The sequence below is a fragment of the Bos indicus genome, chromosome X (assembly GCF_029378745.1).
Source record: "Bos indicus isolate NIAB-ARS_2022 breed Sahiwal x Tharparkar chromosome X, NIAB-ARS_B.indTharparkar_mat_pri_1.0, whole genome shotgun sequence".
Classification (NCBI taxonomy): Eukaryota; Metazoa; Chordata; class Mammalia; order Artiodactyla; family Bovidae; genus Bos; species Bos indicus.
In genome coordinates this window covers 132,865,970-132,884,954 of record NC_091789.1, presented here as the reverse complement: position 1 = coordinate 132,884,954, position 18,985 = coordinate 132,865,970, and the positions used below count along the sequence as shown (strand labels likewise).

The 18,985-nt window shown below is 41.2% G+C and overlaps 1 protein-coding gene across 2 annotated transcripts in view; it reads right to left on the bottom strand.

Moving 5' to 3' along the window:
* RPS6KA3 (ribosomal protein S6 kinase A3) overlaps positions 1-18,702 on the bottom strand; it is a 159,357-nt gene extending 140,655 nt beyond the window's left edge. For both annotated transcript variants that reach the window (XM_070784985.1, XM_070784982.1), the window contains exon 1: positions 18,397-18,702. Coding sequence is in view for 1 of the 2 variants with exons in the window: in XM_070784982.1 (XP_070641083.1) it covers positions 18,397-18,399 (3 nt within the window). In the remaining variant the exon portion in view is untranslated. The remainder of the gene's footprint in view (positions 1-18,396) is intronic.
* Between the last annotated feature and the right edge of the window lie 283 nt (positions 18,703-18,985).

Sequence of the window (18,985 nt, the reverse complement as noted above, 5' to 3'; positions counted from 1 at the left end):
TAATCCAAGGCTTCAATGATCCCATGTACTTGGCCTTATACTTACGTGTATCCATTGGTATATTTGAACCCCTTAGCATGAAGCCATAGGATATCATCATGTGACTTAAATTAGTTACCTGCCACTCAACATGCAGAAGAGAAACTCCTGAGTTTAAGACTCAAGACAAACTCTGAGAGCAGTTGGGAAGGAGAAAAGGGAGTGAAAAATTTAAGTTTCCTCAAGGAGGAAGGAAAAACTTGGGAAATACAGTATAAGATTCAGAAGCTGTATCTCAGGAATGTAACTCAGTTCAGTTCAGTTGCTCAGTCGTGTCTGACTCTTTGTGACCCCATGAATCGCAGCACGCCAGGCCTCCCTGTCCATCACCAACTTCCGGAGTTCACTCAACTCACGTCCAGTGAGTCGGTGATGCCATCCAGCCATCTCATCCTCTGTCGTCCCCTTCTCCTCCTGCCCCCAATCCCTCCCAGCATCAGAGTCTTTTCCAATGAGTCAACTCTTTGCATGAGGTGGCCAAAGTATTGGAGTTTCAGCTTTAGCATTATTCCTTCCAAAGAACACCCAGGACTGATCTCCTTTAGAATGGACTGGTTGGATCTCCTTGCAGTCCAAGGGACTCTCAAGAGTCTTCTCCAACACCACAGCTCAAAAGCATCAATTCTTCAGTGCTCAGTTTTCTTCACAGTCCAATTCTCACATCCGTACATGACCACTGGAAAAACCATAGCCTTGAGTAGATGGACCTTTGTTGGCAAAGTAATATCTCTGCTTTTGAATATGCTATCTAGGTTGGTCATAACTTTCCTTCCAAGGAGTAAGCATCTTTTAATTTTGCCTTAAATTGGTACTCCACATGTAGACCAAAAATAATAAGTCTAGGTGTTAGAATACCTGGGTTCTAGATCTCTGCTACTCTTTATTTCTGGCATTTTGGGTAAATAATTTATTCTGTCTGAGCTTGTTTCATTCTCCATAGAAGTAGAGGGTAGGACTAAAGGCCAAAGCTTCCACTCAGTTCTACAATGTGAGATGCTATTATTTCACCCAAACAGAAATCTTAAAATGACTTGATAAAAACTGTAAAGCTGAGTTAGAAAAATTGTTCAGAACATTCAGAACAAGAATCTAATTATGAATGCAAATAACTTCTAATTTTCCCCTTAGACACCTCACCATAGAATTCAGCAGGCCACTGAAACACAATAAACCTCCATATTCAATGAACATGAAGTTCAAAGCATTATATCCTTAGGGAATGTTTTAATTAGGTAATGACAATAGAGTATTTTAGGAAGAAGTGGTCAAAAGCAGGGGATAATTTTTAATGTTATTAAAAAAACGTTTTCATTAGGTAATAACGATAGAATACTTCAGGTGCTGCTGCTGCTGCTGCTAAGTCGCTTCAGTCGTGTCCGACTCTGTGCAACCCCATAGACAGCAGCCCACCAGGCTCCCCCGTCCCTGGGATTCTCCGGGCAAGAACACTGGAGTGGGTTGCCATTTCCTTCTCCAACGCATAAAAGCGAAAAGTGAAAGTGAAGTTGCTCAGTCGTGTCGGACTCTTAGCGACCCCATGGACTGAAGCACACCAGGCTCCTCCATCCATGGGATTTTCCAGGCAAGAGTACTGGAGTGGGGTGCCATTGCTTTCTCCATACTTTAGGTAGAGGTGCTCAAAAGCAGGTTTCAGTTTTTTTGTATGTCTAGTCAAAGCTGTGGTTTTTCCAGTGGTCATGTACGGATGCGAGAGTTGGACTGTGAAGAAGGCTGAGCGCCGAAGAATTGATGCTTTTGAACTGTGGTGTTGGAGAAGACTGTTGAGAGTCCCTTGGACTACAAGGAGATCCAACCAGCCCATTCTGAAGGAGATCAGCCCTGGGATTTCTTTGGAAGGAATGATGCTAAAGCTGAAACTCCAGTACTTTGGCCACCTCATGCGAAGAGTTGACTCATTGGAAAAGACTCTGATGCTGGGAGGGATTGGGGGCAGGAGGAGAAGGGGACGACAGAGGATGAGATGGCTGGATGGCATCACTGACTCAGTGGACGTGAGTTTGAGTGAACTCCGGGAGTTGGTGATGGACAGGAAGGCCTGGCGTGCTGCAGTTCATGGGGTTGCAAAGAGTTTGACACGACTGAGCAACTGAACTGAACTGATAGCTGAAAACCATTGAATAATCTCCATCCTACTTCTTGTAGTATCACACAGAAATCAGAAGAAAAACACTAGTAAGAATGGAAAAAAATACAAAGATGGAACCATTGTACATGATAGCCTTTTGCACCCCTTCCTACTCAGCAGAGAGAGTCACTATCTCAAGGTCACTCCTAAGTTTATATGAATGGTTATAAAAAAAAACATAGTAGTATTCCTGGGGTATGCTAAGAAAGTGGTGACAAAAGTTCAAGTTTGACTTTTTTTTTCTTATTTTTGTGTGTATTAAGTGTTCTTGGAGCATTTTTACAAATTCATTCTCTCTCTCATGATTGGAGAGGAAAAATAATATCTACAAGGTAGTTTTTTTTTTTTTTTTGGTGATGGAACTTGCTACCCAGAGTATGTCTTAATTTTAGAACAACATTGATTTAGGCCTCCAAGATTAATTCATATGAACAATGAAAAAGGAGAGGATCACCAAAATGAAGGGAAGGTAAAAGAAACCTATAATTTATCAAGATATGAACATGAATAACTTTATTTTAGAGATATAAAGTCCTGAGAGTAGGGAATAATATCTATAAGCCTAGAGAGCCAATATTCTATGCTAGTTATTCAGTGTTGCATGGAGGAAGATGCTCTATGATAGACTATGGCAGAGCCTGTCAGTTGACACTATGTAGTGAAAGATTAAGAAAGGTTAGGACCTGTGATTTGGTCCACCTGCTAGGGGCAGGGCAGTAGGTGTTGGGGAGAGAGATGTTTGAGTTTAGCAGAAAAGATACAACATCCAAAGGGAGTGGTAAAATCATGTCATAATTTCAAGCAAGCAACCAGCATTAGGAGTTTGAGGAGATACTTGGGAGTTCCAGTGAACGCTGAATGCCTTTAGAAGGAATCTGGGAGAGGAGAAATGGATGAATCCAGGTAGACAGGCAGTTAAAGTAAACAGGTAGTAAGGGCTGCCTGCTGGAGCTTAGAAATAGGACTATACTGGTGTGTCAGGGCTATCAAAACAAAGCACTACAGACTGGGTGACTCAAACAACATAAACTTATTGTCTCATAGCTCTGGAGTCTAGAAGTCCAAGATCAAGGTGTTGGCAGAGTGCTTCCTGAGGGCTGTGGGGGAAAGGGTCTGTTCCATGCCTCTCTGAAGCTTGTGGATGGATGTCATCTCCCTGTGTTTCTTTCCATTATTTTCCCTCTATGCATGTCTCTTTGTTCAAATCTCTCCATTTCATAAGGACACTGGTCATACTTGATTAGAGCCTGCCCCAGTGACCTTATTTTAACTTGATTGTAAAGATGCTAGGTCCCAAATAAGGTCACATTCTGAGGTACACCAGTCAGGACTTCAACATGATTTTGATGGGGGAGGAGGGACACAATTTAACCTGTAACAAAGACTGACGAGCACAAGATGAGCCCTAGTGTGAGAAGGGATTGGGGATGACCAAAACAGCAATTCAGACAGAGACCAAGACAAAACTTGGATGTCAGAGTGGGGCCACATGATGAGCAGAGTCTTAGAAATGAGACGACTGCCACAACTGGAGTCTGGGTCCAAGACTGATGGATTCTCAGGTACTTGAATTGAAGTACCAGAACTCCTGAAGAATGAGATAGAATCAGTTGTCCAAGCCTGTGTGCATAATCAAGAGGAGGGGTCAACTGGGAGAGGGAGGCCAGCAAAAACTGAGGTTCCATGGGAATCCATGAAAAACTGGGAAATTCTATGGGTTATGGAAAATCAAAGTGGAAGGCATTGACTTAATATACTTCCTAGAGAAGCCTGTGCAGAGAACTTTTGCCAAGATGACCTAGTCTCCTTCTTTGCCCAAATGGGTGTAGTCAGAAGCTGATTATCTCTCCCTGGTTCCCTCAAAACTGGGGTGTGCTAATACTAGGTTCTCAAAGGCATGTTACAGACAGGTACTTGAAGCCACAGTATAAATAGGATTCGTATTTATAGAGCATCACTTTAACATTGAGCTTATAATGGAATGAGATGCATAGTTAGTGTGAATTTTTATAATACATTATGAGACTTGTAGAGTGCAACCAGCTAGTTGGGTCATACCCATGTCCCTTTGACACTCATGGTTCCTGTATAAGCCAGTTGATGTCTTACTACTAACAGGTGCAATTTTGACTGAAGGCTTTCTCTTGGCCAGAGAAGCAGTTAACAAACCCGAGATCCGTCTTAAGCCAATGATGAATGGGAATTGAACTTTCAATACCCTTGCTTCCTTGACTTTGGGTGGGGGAGGGGGTGGGAGAGGAAGTTGTGACTTATGTTCTATACTGTTTCCCAAAGGTCCTCTGTGGGATTGAGCTCTCTGCCCACAGAGGTAACCTGCTCGTTAGTGTACCCTGAAATGGCTTCTTGGGATTATCTCCCAAATAAACCACTCAAATCCTAGTCTTTAGGTCTGCTTCTTGGGCAACTTGGGCAAGATGCTGAGTCTAGTTTGAACTGTCTCCAGCCTCTAGGGTGGGTAGGGTGATGGTTAGGTTTTTTTTTAATTAATTTTTATTGGAGTATAGTTGCTTTACAATGTTGTGTTAATGTCTACTGTACAGCAAAGTGAATCAGCTATATATTTACATATATCCCCTCTTTTCCGGATTTGTTTCCCATTTAGGTCACCACAGAGCACTGAGTAGAGTTTCCTGTGCTATACAGTAGGCTCTCATTAGTTAAGAGTTTATACTCCTTTGCCTTTAAAGGAACTTTGCTGGTAAATTAAGAAACACAGGCTTAAGAGACTGGCTCACACTGCGTTTAAAACTTAAACTAGTGATCCTCAAACCTTTTTCTTCCCCTAACTCATCAGTGAGGTTCTACATATTTTCTTTAACAACTCAGATGAACTCTGACAAAAGCACTCTATGTTATTCTTTCTTTACCTTCCAAATACAGGAACGCCCCCTAAAAGTAGCAAGAACTCCAAAGCAAGACTCTGGCCCACACCAAACCCCAGTGCCCTAGGAACGAACCACAGATCATCAAGGACTCACCATCAGGATTTCCTTAGATCTAGCTTTGTTCCCCTGAGTGCACTTTACCTTTTACTTGAAATATATGTAATTTTTTTTTAAAAAGTGCTAGTGCTGTGGTGCTAGAAATGGTTCTTTGTCTTTGGCTCTTATTTAAAAATGAGAATTACAAAAGAATCTCCCAGGACTCTTTATTGTTGCTTAATAAAACTCACTTAGAAGCAGAAATGTCCCTTGACTTGAGTTCACACTGCACAAAGTGGTAAGTGGGAATTATTCCATTATCCTTCACCCCGCTTACACTTTATTACTTAATAACACTGCTTTACATGGCTCTGAGTGAGATTACAGTATCATGTTAAAAAGGTGGCACATTCAGTTGCTGCTGCTGCTATTTCTACAAATATTGCTCAATGATCTATGCACTTAACTGCTTATTTCAATCTTCCTTCATTATTTCTATAAACAAATTTTTATAGCAAATGCAGAAACACAATAAGTAAGTGAAATCATAAACAACTCGCTCTTGGAGTAAATTGAATGCTAGTAGAGGCATGTTTCTACTGATAATTTAAAATGTTTATAGTTTACCATCATCCTTGATTAAAAAATACAACGATATTGCTGCTGCTGCTGCTGCTAAGTTGCTTCAGTCATGTCCGACTCTTAGCGACCCCATGGACTGCAGCCCACCAGGCATGTTTCTACTGATAATTTAAAATGTTTATAGTTTACCATCATTCCTGATTAAAAAATACAGTGATATTAAACTGTACCAATTTAGTCTTCCCAACTCTAGAAGGATTCCTTAAGATAAACAAGCAGGTATTTTGGGGAAAAATTTTTGAATAACAGAAATAGAATTACTAAGAAAGACATAACCAAAGTGAACGTACTGGGATACTGGAATGGTTTCTGTTTAATTTTCTATGTTTTTACTCACATTTTCTATGCAAGAATGTTGAATAATAATTCACATACTCCTAAGGAAATGAACATAATAATGTTATTTATGGAGAAGCCAGTAGCAAGATCCATTGATGTCTAGGGTTTACTTTTGTCCTGATTAGAAAGTAACCTTGTGAAATTAGTGCTATCATAAGTGGATTATTCACCTCATTTATTTACTAAAACACTGAGTTTTGAGGGGTGAATCTGGACTTGAAGGGAATGATAGGGCCCTTTCCTCATTTTTCTTTGGGTTTAGAGAATAATCCAGTTTTAAATGTATTCCCCCCACTCCTCCTTCTGCAAGAATTGAGTCTCTGGGCTCTGAGCTTTTACTTTTGGCCTTGGAAAAGCTATATGTATATGTTGTGAGGTAATTTTAGTAATACATTTATTATTCATAATCTTTAAAATATCGTTGTCTTTTCATGAGGGTTTATAGTGATTTTCTCTTGCAACTTGATCCAGACTCTAGGATCATGTAAAAAAACTTTCTGTATTCTGGGACTTAAAAAAAAGGCTGGTAAGACATTTGTAATAAGTACGATGCATGTGACAATCAAACCACAGGATTATAAGTGTCCTACTGCAAACACTTTGATTTGTTTAGGACATTTATCAAAGGTCAGAGAGATGGCCACTTCTAGGTGTCAGTGGAATCCATGCTGATTAGAAATTCAAAATAAATTTGAATATTGTAATGACATCATACCTTCTCTTCAGTAAAATTGACTTTCTATCCCTCCTCCCTACCCTATCTGCACTTCCAATTGCAAAAACAGTATTATAGTACCTAAGAGCATTCAGAAACATAATTCCATATACTACTATTATCATTTCTATTTGTTGCCTTCTACTCTTTGCCCATACACATTTATATTTTTAAACATAGTAGCAATCACAGTATATATACAATATTATATTCTGCTTTTTTATTGCCAACTCTCTTTTGAAAAGAAATCTGGAATTTCTATGAAGACAAAAAATAGGACTAAGGAAGCTACGTCACTCTAGCTGAAAAAAAAGGAAGGAACATGTGTTGATTGTGTGAGTTTGGAGCTTTTCAAAAGTGATGTAACATTTACCTTAGATTTTTTTTTTTAACCATAGATTTGAACCCAACCATCTTGGGTTGGAAAAGGGTATGGAATGTAATTAAACTAAAATTTGTGAATGAAAGTAGAGCAGCATTTGCTTTCTGACAGATTGCTAATTAAATGCCATGGAAGGTTTGCATATTTAATTTTAGCCATGTAAAGAATGTGCAATAGATGGTAGGCAAGAGTTTGGGCCAGGAAAGAAATGCCTATATTTTTAGATCATTTCCCTATCCCTGTTAATATATTGTCCTCTGATGTAGCTAAAGTGTAGAGATGAAGAAGGTCCTTGATTTGATCCAGAGTTAGGGTTTTGCCAGACAAAAGGGCAAGATTCTTGAGGGTACTGGCAAAAGAATGGTTGAAGTGATGTGCCACGAGTTGTAGACAGAAGAAGGAAGGAAATGGAGACAGTTGAGGGCTGATAGATGAAAACAAAGTAGGAGAGGTCAAGGCGACAGAGGTTTCTGTACTAAGAGCAGACGTAATGGTAAAAATAGAGCAAGAGCACTGGAAGAACGGGGGTTTGTGCTCAGCATGTTTTATTAAAACTGAAATAAATCTGAAAAGCAAGTAAGTTGGCCTATTTTAAAAAGTTTTTTTTTTTTGGTTTTGTTTTGGTTTTTATGTTGTAAAATATTAGGGCTAGAACAGAGAGTAAGGCATAAACTGAAATTCATTCACCAACTCACTCCTGCATTATTTCAACGAATACCTTGCTAACCCCTTCCTAGGTGCCAGGTGCTGTTCTAGGGACTGTGAATATAGTAGTGTACAAGACAGAAAAATCTCTGATGGCTTGGAGCTTATATTTTCTCTAATGGAGGAGTTAGACCCTCAAATATGAAATTGTAACACAAAAAATCATAGCAAGGGTATGGAGTCATGAGAGTGGGGAAGCTATTTTAAACATGATGGTCAGAAAAGGGAAGGCAGGCGAGAATGGGAGGGAGAACGTGAAGGAAATGAGGGAAGAAGCCAAGCAGATATCTGGGAGAAGGATGTTCCAGGCATAAGAACAGAAGGCTTGGAGAGGTGAACATGCTTGGCAGGACTGTCCCTAAAATTTGTGAAGCCCAGGGCAAGAGTGCAAGTCGAGGCCCATGAAATGTATGTCTCAACATTAAAAGTTGTAAAACATATCCTATTATCCAAACTTGACCAATATATGTCAATATTGGCCAGGAAGGACAGGTCTAGATTTAGCATTCCTGGACTCCTCAGGGTTCTACACAGGAATCTGGTGGTACGGGGTGAGCCAGCCTCTGGCATCTGATACTAGCCAGAGGTCAATCCCCTTTATCTTCCCATCCTGGGATCCTCCCATCGCCATGTGGGCTGTTGCACCCTGTGAGTGGGCATCCCTGATTGTATGGCCAAGTTCTGTCCACAGACCCCCCTAACCAGCTGCCCTCTGACGGCTCCTTGGAACTAGAGATGTGCACACTCATGACAGTCTGCTCGTGGGAAGATGAACCAGATCAGGGGCCCATTCTGGCACTGGAAGCCAGCTCTTGGCCACTTGGGCAGCATAACCTGGGGTCCTTGATACCCAGAATATGATCTAGATGGGGCACAGGCTCTTGATGGGGACAGCCCCTGGACCCCACTGACTCTGCCCTCTAGGAGCGGGTGTGGCTGGGGGAGGGTCAGAGCAAGACCCTTGAAATCACAGAGGCCAGGGCAGTGGCCAATTTGCAGGACATTAGGGTGGCACTTTTGTTCATCGTGCCTGACAAGCAACAAGGAGGCGACTCCCTGTATCCTTAGGATTTGAAGTGTGATGATGGAGGAGATATGAAACTTCCGTTCTGTGGAGGGTCTATAAAAAGTAAAGGAAGGAAGAAAAGAAAATCAGAGTGTATGGAGCATCTGTGCTGAGCCTGGCTGTGTGAAATACACTTTGGCTGGTGTGATCTAATGTAATCTTCCAAATAACCCTGGGGAGTAGGCTTCATACTCTTCTGCATACAGTTAAGGAAAAAAACAAAACAAAAACAAAAACAGGGAGGTCACTTCCTTGCCCAGAGTCACACAGCCAGTGAATCATGGGGCAGAGGCTCAAACCCAGGGTTCCAGCTATTTCTAAAGTCCGTATTCTTTCCACAACACCACATCGCCTTTGAAAGCCAACCTCAGAGACAGACTTCGTTTGGAAGGAAAGGAGACAGCAGTAAAGAAGGCAAAATCCTATACTGTTCAGAGAGGGAAATGGCTGCAGGAGTGCCTCAGCTGAGACTGGTTCCTCTTCTGAGGTCCCTAGAGCTCCTGGGAACCCATGAAGATAATGACTATAATCTTTAGGTATTTCTTTTTCACGCTGAGGTAAAATTCATTTTTTTTGAGGTAAAATTCATATACAGCAAAATGTACAGATCTTACATGTACAATTTGAAGAATTTTGTTTTGCAGATGCAAAGACCCATATAAGCACCATTTCAATCAAGATATTTCCTCAAACCCAGATATTTCCATAAGATATGCCCCTCATCCCAGAAATTTCCCTATGCCTCTTTCTAGGCACTCTCCTCCCACAATCAGCAACCAACCTTCTTATTTCTATCACTATGGATTCATTTTGCCTGGTTTAGAACTTCATGTAAATTGAATCGAGCAGTCTGAATTCTTTTTGTCTGACTTCTTTTGTTCAATATGTATTTTTTTTAAAGACTTATCCACATTATGGGATGAAAGAAGTTCTCTTGTTATTATTGTTAAGCATTCCATTGTATGACCATGCTATCATTTATCCACTTATTTATTGATGGTTATTTGGGCTGCTTCCTATTTTTGGCTATAATGAATAAAGTTGTTAAAAACATTCTTGTGCCTGTCTTTTGGTCAATGTATGTATTCATTCATCTTGGGTCTAGACACAGGAGGGGAATTACTGGGTCATATGGTAAGTGTAGACTTCACTTTCTAAGAAACTGCCAAGCTTTTCCAAGGTGGTTACATCAGTTAATATTTCCACCAGTCATGCATAAGAGTTTCCATTGATAAACTTATTTAATATATTTAATTTTGAAGCATTTCAAAGATAAAAAAATGAATATTAGCTGACAGTCTTTATATACTATTCAGATTTAACACATCAAAAATTTTCTGTATTTGCTTCTGATCCTGATAAATGAAATGTTATAGATGCACTTGAAGACTCTCTTCCCATCTCCTTCCCCTTCCTCCTCCTTGGAATTAGCATCATCTTGAAGTTGGGGTGTATCTTCCCACATCTGTCTATTTTTAAGTATATGACATAATATATGAACTATTTTCAATATTTCACTAAGTCTAACAAAGATGGCTTATTTTCCTGTGATAAGTCTGGCAATGGTACCTGAAGCAGCAGTCATCTTAATAGGCTCAATTTAATCCAAGATGTTTTACTTCCTATTTATTGTTGTTTGTTGATTCTAATATATATTTCTTTGGTTGTTTATACCTGCAATTAATGGAAAATGGGGAATATTAATGTTATTTTAAAAGGCAATTTACAAAGCAGATGAAAATCGTTCAAAGCCTAGAATCTTTGAAGGAAAAAATAATAAGGAAGTTTTTGGCAATTGTGCCGATGGGAGCTGTAAAGCTGATGTAACTCTCCTGTACTACAGATAAGGAAACGGAGTCTCATACTGATTGTGACTTGCTAGGTTTTTGCAGCTAAAGAATGCCAGTACCAGAACCAAGCCCTCGGATGTCCATTCTAGAATTCTGACCACAGCCTGCAGCTTCCATGTCACTGAAAGCAATCAAAGATGGAGAAGCAAGAAAAAAGAAAATGTGATGTGGAGGTGGGAGGAAGGAAAAACTTCATAAAGACAAGACGGTAGAAATGTGGTATTTTAAGGAAGAGGTTTGCCCTTCATATGAATGATTCTTGGATTTTGGTGTATATTTTTGGTAGCAGTATGCGGTGAGTCACTAACAAAGAGCTTAAGACAGATGAGTTAACATAAATGGATCAAAATAAGCTGTGGTCTCTAGGCTGAGCAGCTGTTGGACAAACCTGCCAATATTTTATTTCCCAGAGACACTTGCAGCAGATTAAAGTGAGCAGGCGGTGAGTGCCACGTTAGAAAATTCCATACCATTCAGAGTTTCCTGTGCCTGAGATGCGGCTATCAGGGGAAAGGGGAAAACTCGCAGCTATTTATTGAAGCCCCACTTTGTGGAAAAGGGTAGGAAGGCCCCAGCTGGGTGTGCTAGTGGAAGGTAAGGGGGGCATGGGAATCAGCACATTCTGGGGTTTCAGCCTTGACTGTGTTCTGTAACCAAGGAAGATTCTTTGTTTTTTAATTGGATGATAATTACAATATTGTGTTGGTTTCTGCCATACAACAACACGAATCAGCCATAAGTATAAATATGTCCCCTCCCTTTTGAACCTCCCTCCCACCTCCTACCCCATTTCAAGAAGATTCTTTAGCATCTCCGTGACTCTGTTTTTCATCTTCTGAATAAGGGGATTGGATTGGATAATATTCCAAGTACCTAGCAGTTAAAACATGGCTAGATCCCATTTATGGAGTGCTTACTTTGTGCCAGGCACCTTGTGAAGTGCTTTATCTCTGGATCTTTCCCCTCCATTAAACCTTCGAGACTTTGAAACCACAGCAGCCCCATTGTGCAGGGAAAGAAATGGAGGCATCAAGAGGATAAGAGACTTGCCTGAAGTAACGCAGTGAACAAGGGCAGAGCCTGGACTCAAATCTGAGACTGTCTCGGAAACCTAGCTTCTTAATCACCATTCTGCATTGTCCCTTCTCTCTAAGCAGGAAATCAGGAATGGGTTGTCTTCACCTCCTTCTCCCTCTCTACAGTTTTTATCTGTTTCTAATTGTCATGCTTTCATTGCACTGCAGTGGATTTCCAGGTCTTGGTCTTAGCTGGAGTCCTTTACTGCAGCCACATGCTACACAGTGAGTGAATGGCGGTAAAGATAGTAAATCAAATTCAAGACACACACCTCACACAGGACAGAAATAGTGTTGAGCGGGGCACAGCAGGACTGTTTGATTCACAGCATCACCGCTGTCTTGGATATTTTGTACACATTCTCCACTGGACACTCTGTACTTGGTGCTCCTGCTGATGTCACTGGCAGAGATGTCTTATGAGGAGACACCCCATTTGAAAAGCCGATGCAGTATCCTCCTCTACCCTGATTTAATATGATAAGGCCATGGCAACAGCTGTGATAGTGGCAGCTCCTTTGTTCCCTTTCATAAATGACACATAATTTAAGCACTTTCCTGCACTGCCTCTCTTTCAATGAGGACATCAGATGTAGGAAAAGCATCTCTCTCTCCATTAGAAAATGAACTCTAAGATTGTGGGTGATTTTTATCTAACTTCTTTTCCAGCTCGGCTTTTAGTTGGTGACTAGAAATCCTGTTAAAATCTGTCAGGATAGTCATGACCCAAATCACACTTTCCATAGTTCTTTGTTTGATGTCTACACATATAAAAATGGAGAACTGAAGCAATATTGAATCATTCGAACCAAAAAAGTACTGCTGGCTCTATTTATTGGGAGGTTTTAATACACAGAAACTTTGAACTGAAAAGGGAAGGGAATATACACTCAACCTTCTAAGTCAAAAGGCACATAGTAAAAAAAAAAAAAAAAAAGCACATAGTAAAATACGGCAGATTTCATTAATGACCTTGATTCTTCACTTCTTTCTATAGCCACCTCCTTTACCATGTGACCATGGAGTTTCTGTCACTAAAGAGTGAGAGTCTGTTTTCTCTCCCTGGAATCTAGGTTGATCTTGTAGCTTTTAGCCAATAAAATGTGGTGGATGTGATGCTATACCAGTTCCAAATTTAGGTCTCAAGAGACCTTCAGTGTTTTCATTTGCTTCCTCTTCTTCTGTTTGCCATGAGAATATGCCCCAATTATGCTGCTGGAAAATGTGACATGAAGAACAGAGCTGAGTTGCCCTAGTCATTGCAACTGACTAGGTTATCCTAGATCACCTGAGCGGCAGCTGACTGCAAGACCGCTGAGTGAGTCCAGTTGTGACCAGAAGCACTGTCAAGTCTAAATTGTAAACTGACATATCTATGAACTCCATAAATACTTACTGTTTAAAGACTTTGATTCAGGGTATTTCGTTGCACAGCATTATGCAGCAACAGATAACTGATAAGGAAAGTGAGACTTTAGTTGTTAGAGGAACATCCAGGAAGTACTTAAGGCTTGGGAGGATTGCAGGGAGTAGCAAGAATCAAACTGAGATCTAACACAAATCTGAAGTCTTTGCAAATCAGCACAGTTATGTATACCACTCCAACAGTCATTCTGCATGCATACACTGAGTCTATTATTGGTAAGACACTATGCTATGAGGAATACCTAAGGAATGGGAACCCACAAAAGCAAAAGTAAATGATAGACATGATTTAGAGAGGCTACCGCCGCTAAGTCACTTCAGTCATGTCCGACTCTGTGCAATCCCATAGACGGCAGCCCACCAGGTTCTGCCGTCCCTGGGATTCTCCAGGCAAGAACACTGGAGTGGGTTGCCATCTCCTTCTCCAATGCATGAAAGTGAAAAGTGAAAGTGAAGTCACTCAGTCGTGTCTGACTCTTCATGACCCCATGGACTGCTGCCTACCAGGCTCCTCCGTCCATGGGATTTTCCAGGCAAGAGTACTGGAGTGGGGTGCCATTGCCTTCTCCGTTAGAAAGGCTAGCCACAGGAAAAAAGTTGGTCAAATGACTGAGGATGTTTAGAGTGATGGAGAAGGGTGAAATCAAGGAGCCGGCTGTGGAGTCGAGGGTCAAGGAGAACAGTGACAAAAGGATGAAGTTAAAAGCCTAGACAAAGAGGAAGACGTTGACTCTCAGTTATGGAAGGAAATAACCTCTATTAGATATGTGTCTGTGTGACTAAGTGTTAAAATAGAAGACAGGTAAAATTAACATAAGAAAACATAGCATCCAGTATTGTGCATCGAACCTGGACTGGCAACTCATTTCATATATGATATTATACATATACCTGTGGCAGATTCATTTTGATATATGACAAAACCAATACAATGTTGTAAAGTTAAATAAAATAAAATTTAAAAAAATCTTAAAAAAAAAAAAGAAAACATAGCAAAACTGTCAGTACACTCCTGCCCTGACACTGTCCAGTTTAGTGGGTTCTGTCTGCTGGTATCTGCAACCTGTACCCAAGGGCTTTCTTCCAGAATCGCAGAAGGTCAATTTCCAGGTCAGAGCACTGGGAAGTGAACATCTACCTCCATGCTCAACATCCCAGCAGCAATCTGCAACCAATGACTACGGCAGCTGGAACATAAATACCTGAGTTCTCTCAGCTCTAGGGTGGGGTAATCTGGAAGCGTGTATTTTATACCTTTCCCATAGCTTGCCCATAGAATTAAGCTCTAGTCATCTATTGTGGCAGCTGGCTTAACAACATACCCTTCATCTGCAGCCTTTCCTTTCCTTCCCTTCCGTGTCTCACTTCCCGACTCACTCCAAGGCCATTGGTTTCCTCTCCACTCCTCTTCCTGCCTAAGGGCCTTTTGCTCTCTCTAGGCCTGTACTGCTCTTTCCCTGACATGCAGATGACAGACTTCTTGTCACTTAGGTCTCAGGCTAAATTTCACCTTGTCAGAGATGCCTTGCCTGCTACCAAATCTAATGCAGCTTCATCATCTGATCTTAACTCTCAATGTCAGTCACTTCTTTCACTCTCAGATGTTTTCCTTCTATGTTGGTTTTCCTATGTTTTTTGTGAGAGTGCAAGTTGGCACAACCCTTTTGGGAAGGCTGTTGGGTAGTATGTACCAAAGCCACCTAAGCCCCAACAATTGCATTCCTAGGGGTAATTCCAAGAGGAATGAATGCTAATGTCCATGAAAAGCCACATACAAGAATGTTTATCACAGTTTTATTCATAGTAGCCCCAAACTGGGATCAAACCCAATGTCCATCAATAGGAGAATAGATAAGTAAATTGTGAAATATTTAACAGAATATTCTACAGTGGAATACTACACAGCAATGTGAAGAACGAACTGCTGCTATACATAGCGCGTGGATGGATTTCCTAGAAACTGGGATAAAAAAACAAAGCAAGGCACAGAAAAGAACATATCATATGATTCCATTTCTATGACTTTCATGAACAGGCACAACCAATCTATCATAGTAGGAGTGGGAATAATGATTACCTTTGGGCAGGAGGATACTGCCTGGGAGGGAGCCTGAGGTACTGGAAATATTCTATATCTTGATGTGGGTGGTGAGTACATGGATATGTACATATGTAAAAGGTCATTAAGGTGTATACTTAAGATTCATGCACATTCTATATATGTCATACATTAAAAAAATAAAAAAGTAAGTTCCATGAGAGCAAGGACATTTTGTGACTTGGGTACTACCGTCTGACACACAGGATGCTATCAGTAAGCACTCCTTACTTACTGAGCAAGTGAATAGATGTGGATTTGCATTTAAAAATGCTAACCCCCAAATTAAGTAGAGTTTTACTGTCTATTCCATGTGAGATATATATATATATATATATATATATATATATATAGGAGAGGAATCAAAGGTAAGTCAGCTTAACGAAAAATACACGACTACATAAAATGGCTGCCTGTGATAAATGCTAGAGAAACAGATGCCAAACAAAGTGGTAGCAGAGCGAGAAAGAGAGAGTCATTTCAATTGCAGCTTTGGGGGAAGTGAGATTTGATCTGGCCCTGAAAGTATTTCTGCAGGTAGGGCTGGGTGGGAAAGGAGACGAAGAAGGGGGTGGGTGGTGAGTGGCAGGGAACAAAGACTCTGGGACAGGAAGCCCAGGGCACATTCGGGAAATGAAGAGAGTGGCTGAAGACAGGGGTGGAAAGTCTTGGGGGAAGGGAAGATGAGCATTTGTCAAAGCAGGTTCGGGACAGCTCTGTAAGGGCCTGGACTACTTTGCAAGGAGTTTGGCCTTCACTCCACCCAGAAGGATGAAGTTTCAAAGGTCTTAAAGCACTGGAATAACTTTGAAGTGAGAATTGTTATCCTCCCTAAATTAATATTTAAAAATATGTTCACTTACAGAAAAATCTGAAAAGCCAGTCCAACATGAAAGACACAAACCAAATATAATCACTGCTATCACTTTAATATGTCAACTCTGAAATACTTTTTTACAAAATGAGATAGAATTCACATACTATAAAATTTACCATTTTACAGTGTACAATTCAGTGCATTTTAGGATATTCACAAGGTTGTACAAATATCACCACTAATTCCAGAACATTTTCATCACTCCCCCCAACCCCCAAAGAAACTTCCATACTCATGAGCAATCACTCCCCATTTCTCCTCCCCAACCCCTAGCAACCACTAATCTACCTTCTGTCTCTATGGATTTTCCCAGAGAGATTTTTTTGTGTGTATACATGTGTAAAACACATACTACCTACATATATACTCCCCCCCCCCCCAGCTACACAGAGGGATTTGTACATACTGCGAAGTAAGCTGTGTTGACTCTTGAACATATATATCTCTTGATTCTTGACCATATCAGATTGGCTTGTGAAAAATTAGCCTGGGTGGCAGGGCAATGATGGATTGGAAAAAGAGGTTGGGGGCAGTGACATGGCTTAGCAATGCCTGTAGTGAGGGGCACAAGAAGATATGTGGGTACAAATGAGGCACAGCAGTTGCATGAATGTTGGGGTGCACTTCTGAGACTCCCACTTCAGGACTTGGGCACATGTCAGCCCAGCAGCAGGAAGTGCTGGTGCTGATGGATCTCAGTCAATTCTCCTTTGGGGCCTTGCACTCACACGAGGAGAGCTCCCTGCCCCAAATCACACTTGTTCTTTATGACAGCCTACATCCAATGATTAATCTATGGTGTGTGTGTGTGTGTGTGTGGAGGGGTGATTTATACGGGCCATCCTGGCTCTCGAGCTTCCTAAAAGCTGAGGCTTTTATTATGACTGTATTTCAGCCCAAGTCCTCCCTCTCCCCAATTCTGCTAACCTCGCTCCTCCCCAGGTGTTGTTCCTAATAAACTTCCTGCATTGGTAGCTCTTCCTCAGTGTCCATTTTCCAGGGGACCACGAGCATGGCAGACGCTGGGTTGGCCAAAAGTTCATTCGGGTTTTTTCAGTGGGATGTTACGGAAAAACTCGAACAAACTTTTTGGTCAGCCCAACATTTAGTCTAGAAACGGAGCTGGCATACGTAGATGTCTCTGTGGAGTGATCCACTGGCTAGAGCTTGGTGACTGACTAGAGACATTGGGTGGGAAGGGTGGAAGGGGTAAAGAGAAGGAGCAACACACGCACATATTCATAGTTAATACATTAAATATATATACATGTATTATATATATGTAAATGCGTAATACATTCTCAGGAACTTAAACTCTACTTTGTATAAGAAACAGCTTTGGAAGCTGAAGGTGCAAATCTGGTTCTTTTTTTTTTTTTGGCCACTCCGTGTAGATTTCAGAATCTTAGCAAGATCAATGGTCCCAGGTCCCAGCAGTGGAAGCATTGAGTCCTAACCTCTAGACCAGCAGGGAACTGATTATTTTGTTCCATTAACCCACAGTGTGTTGGGGTAGACAGAGAGTAAACAACTAATTCTAATACAATCTGTTGCACACCCTGGTAAATGATAGGGAAAAGTGATGAAGAAATATTAAAAGAGTAAAGACGCTGCTAACGTTTTAAGCCGAGGTGTCTTGAAAGACAGTAAAGCCATCATGTGACATGGAGAATGCAGATGAAAGATGTTGTAACTAGAAAATAAATATCAAGTATGTATGTCCTCCAAAGGGTTTGAAATATGGCTTTGGAACTCCTGAGAGAGGTCATGAATAGAAATACATATTTAGGTGGTATGTATTGGATTGCCCAAAAAGTTCCTTCAGGTTTTTCCATATGATCCTACAGAGAAACCCAAACAAACTTTTTGGCCCACCCAACATAGAGAGATGATGGTTATATGCCTTGGGAGTAGAGGAGATTGTTAAGGCAGATCATGTAAAATAGAAGCTTGAGAAAGATCCACAGCAGAGCTGAACTCCGGCTGCTGCTCCCTATGTCAATACCCATGGCAGTCATAGTTAATTGAACATAGAACCTCAAAATACTTTGCAACATGTGGCTTCAGAGAGCCACTGCCAACAAATTCACTTACCATTTCTGGTTTCTTTTCAAAATCTGGGTGTGGTGATCAGGAACAATTGTGGGAGTCAGCTGCTCTGGGTATCAGGGCCAGAGAAAGCACCCACGAAAGCAGGGGAGGTACTAGAAGAGTGGGGAGGGGTGGTCCCAGAAGGAAGAAGAGTGTTTAAAGAAGGAAATAAAAAGATTTATCAAATGACTAAGTTGAGGACTGGAGGAGACAATGAGATTTGAAGGGACAGGCCAGTGGTGACCACGGAGGGTAGTCTCACTAGTGGTTCGCTAGAGAAGTGATGCAGGAAGATGGAGAAGAGACTGGGAGATAGCCCCAGATGCTCACCTATAAATGGGCAGCCTTGATCCCCCCTGGAGAGCTCATTAAAGATGCATTTCTAGGACTCACCCCAGAGCCATAGCCTCAGGGTGTATTCTGGCCTCCCAGGAGCTCTTCTATCAGAATGATCTGAGTGGCAAAGAGAGCTCAGAAGCTACGGGTGGGTGCTCCCCGTAGCAGATGCTGTTGATGTCCCTCTCACATGCCTTCAGCACTCACCGTTCAGTACACACTGCTGGCGTCATGTGCGAGCACATGTACTCTCTGC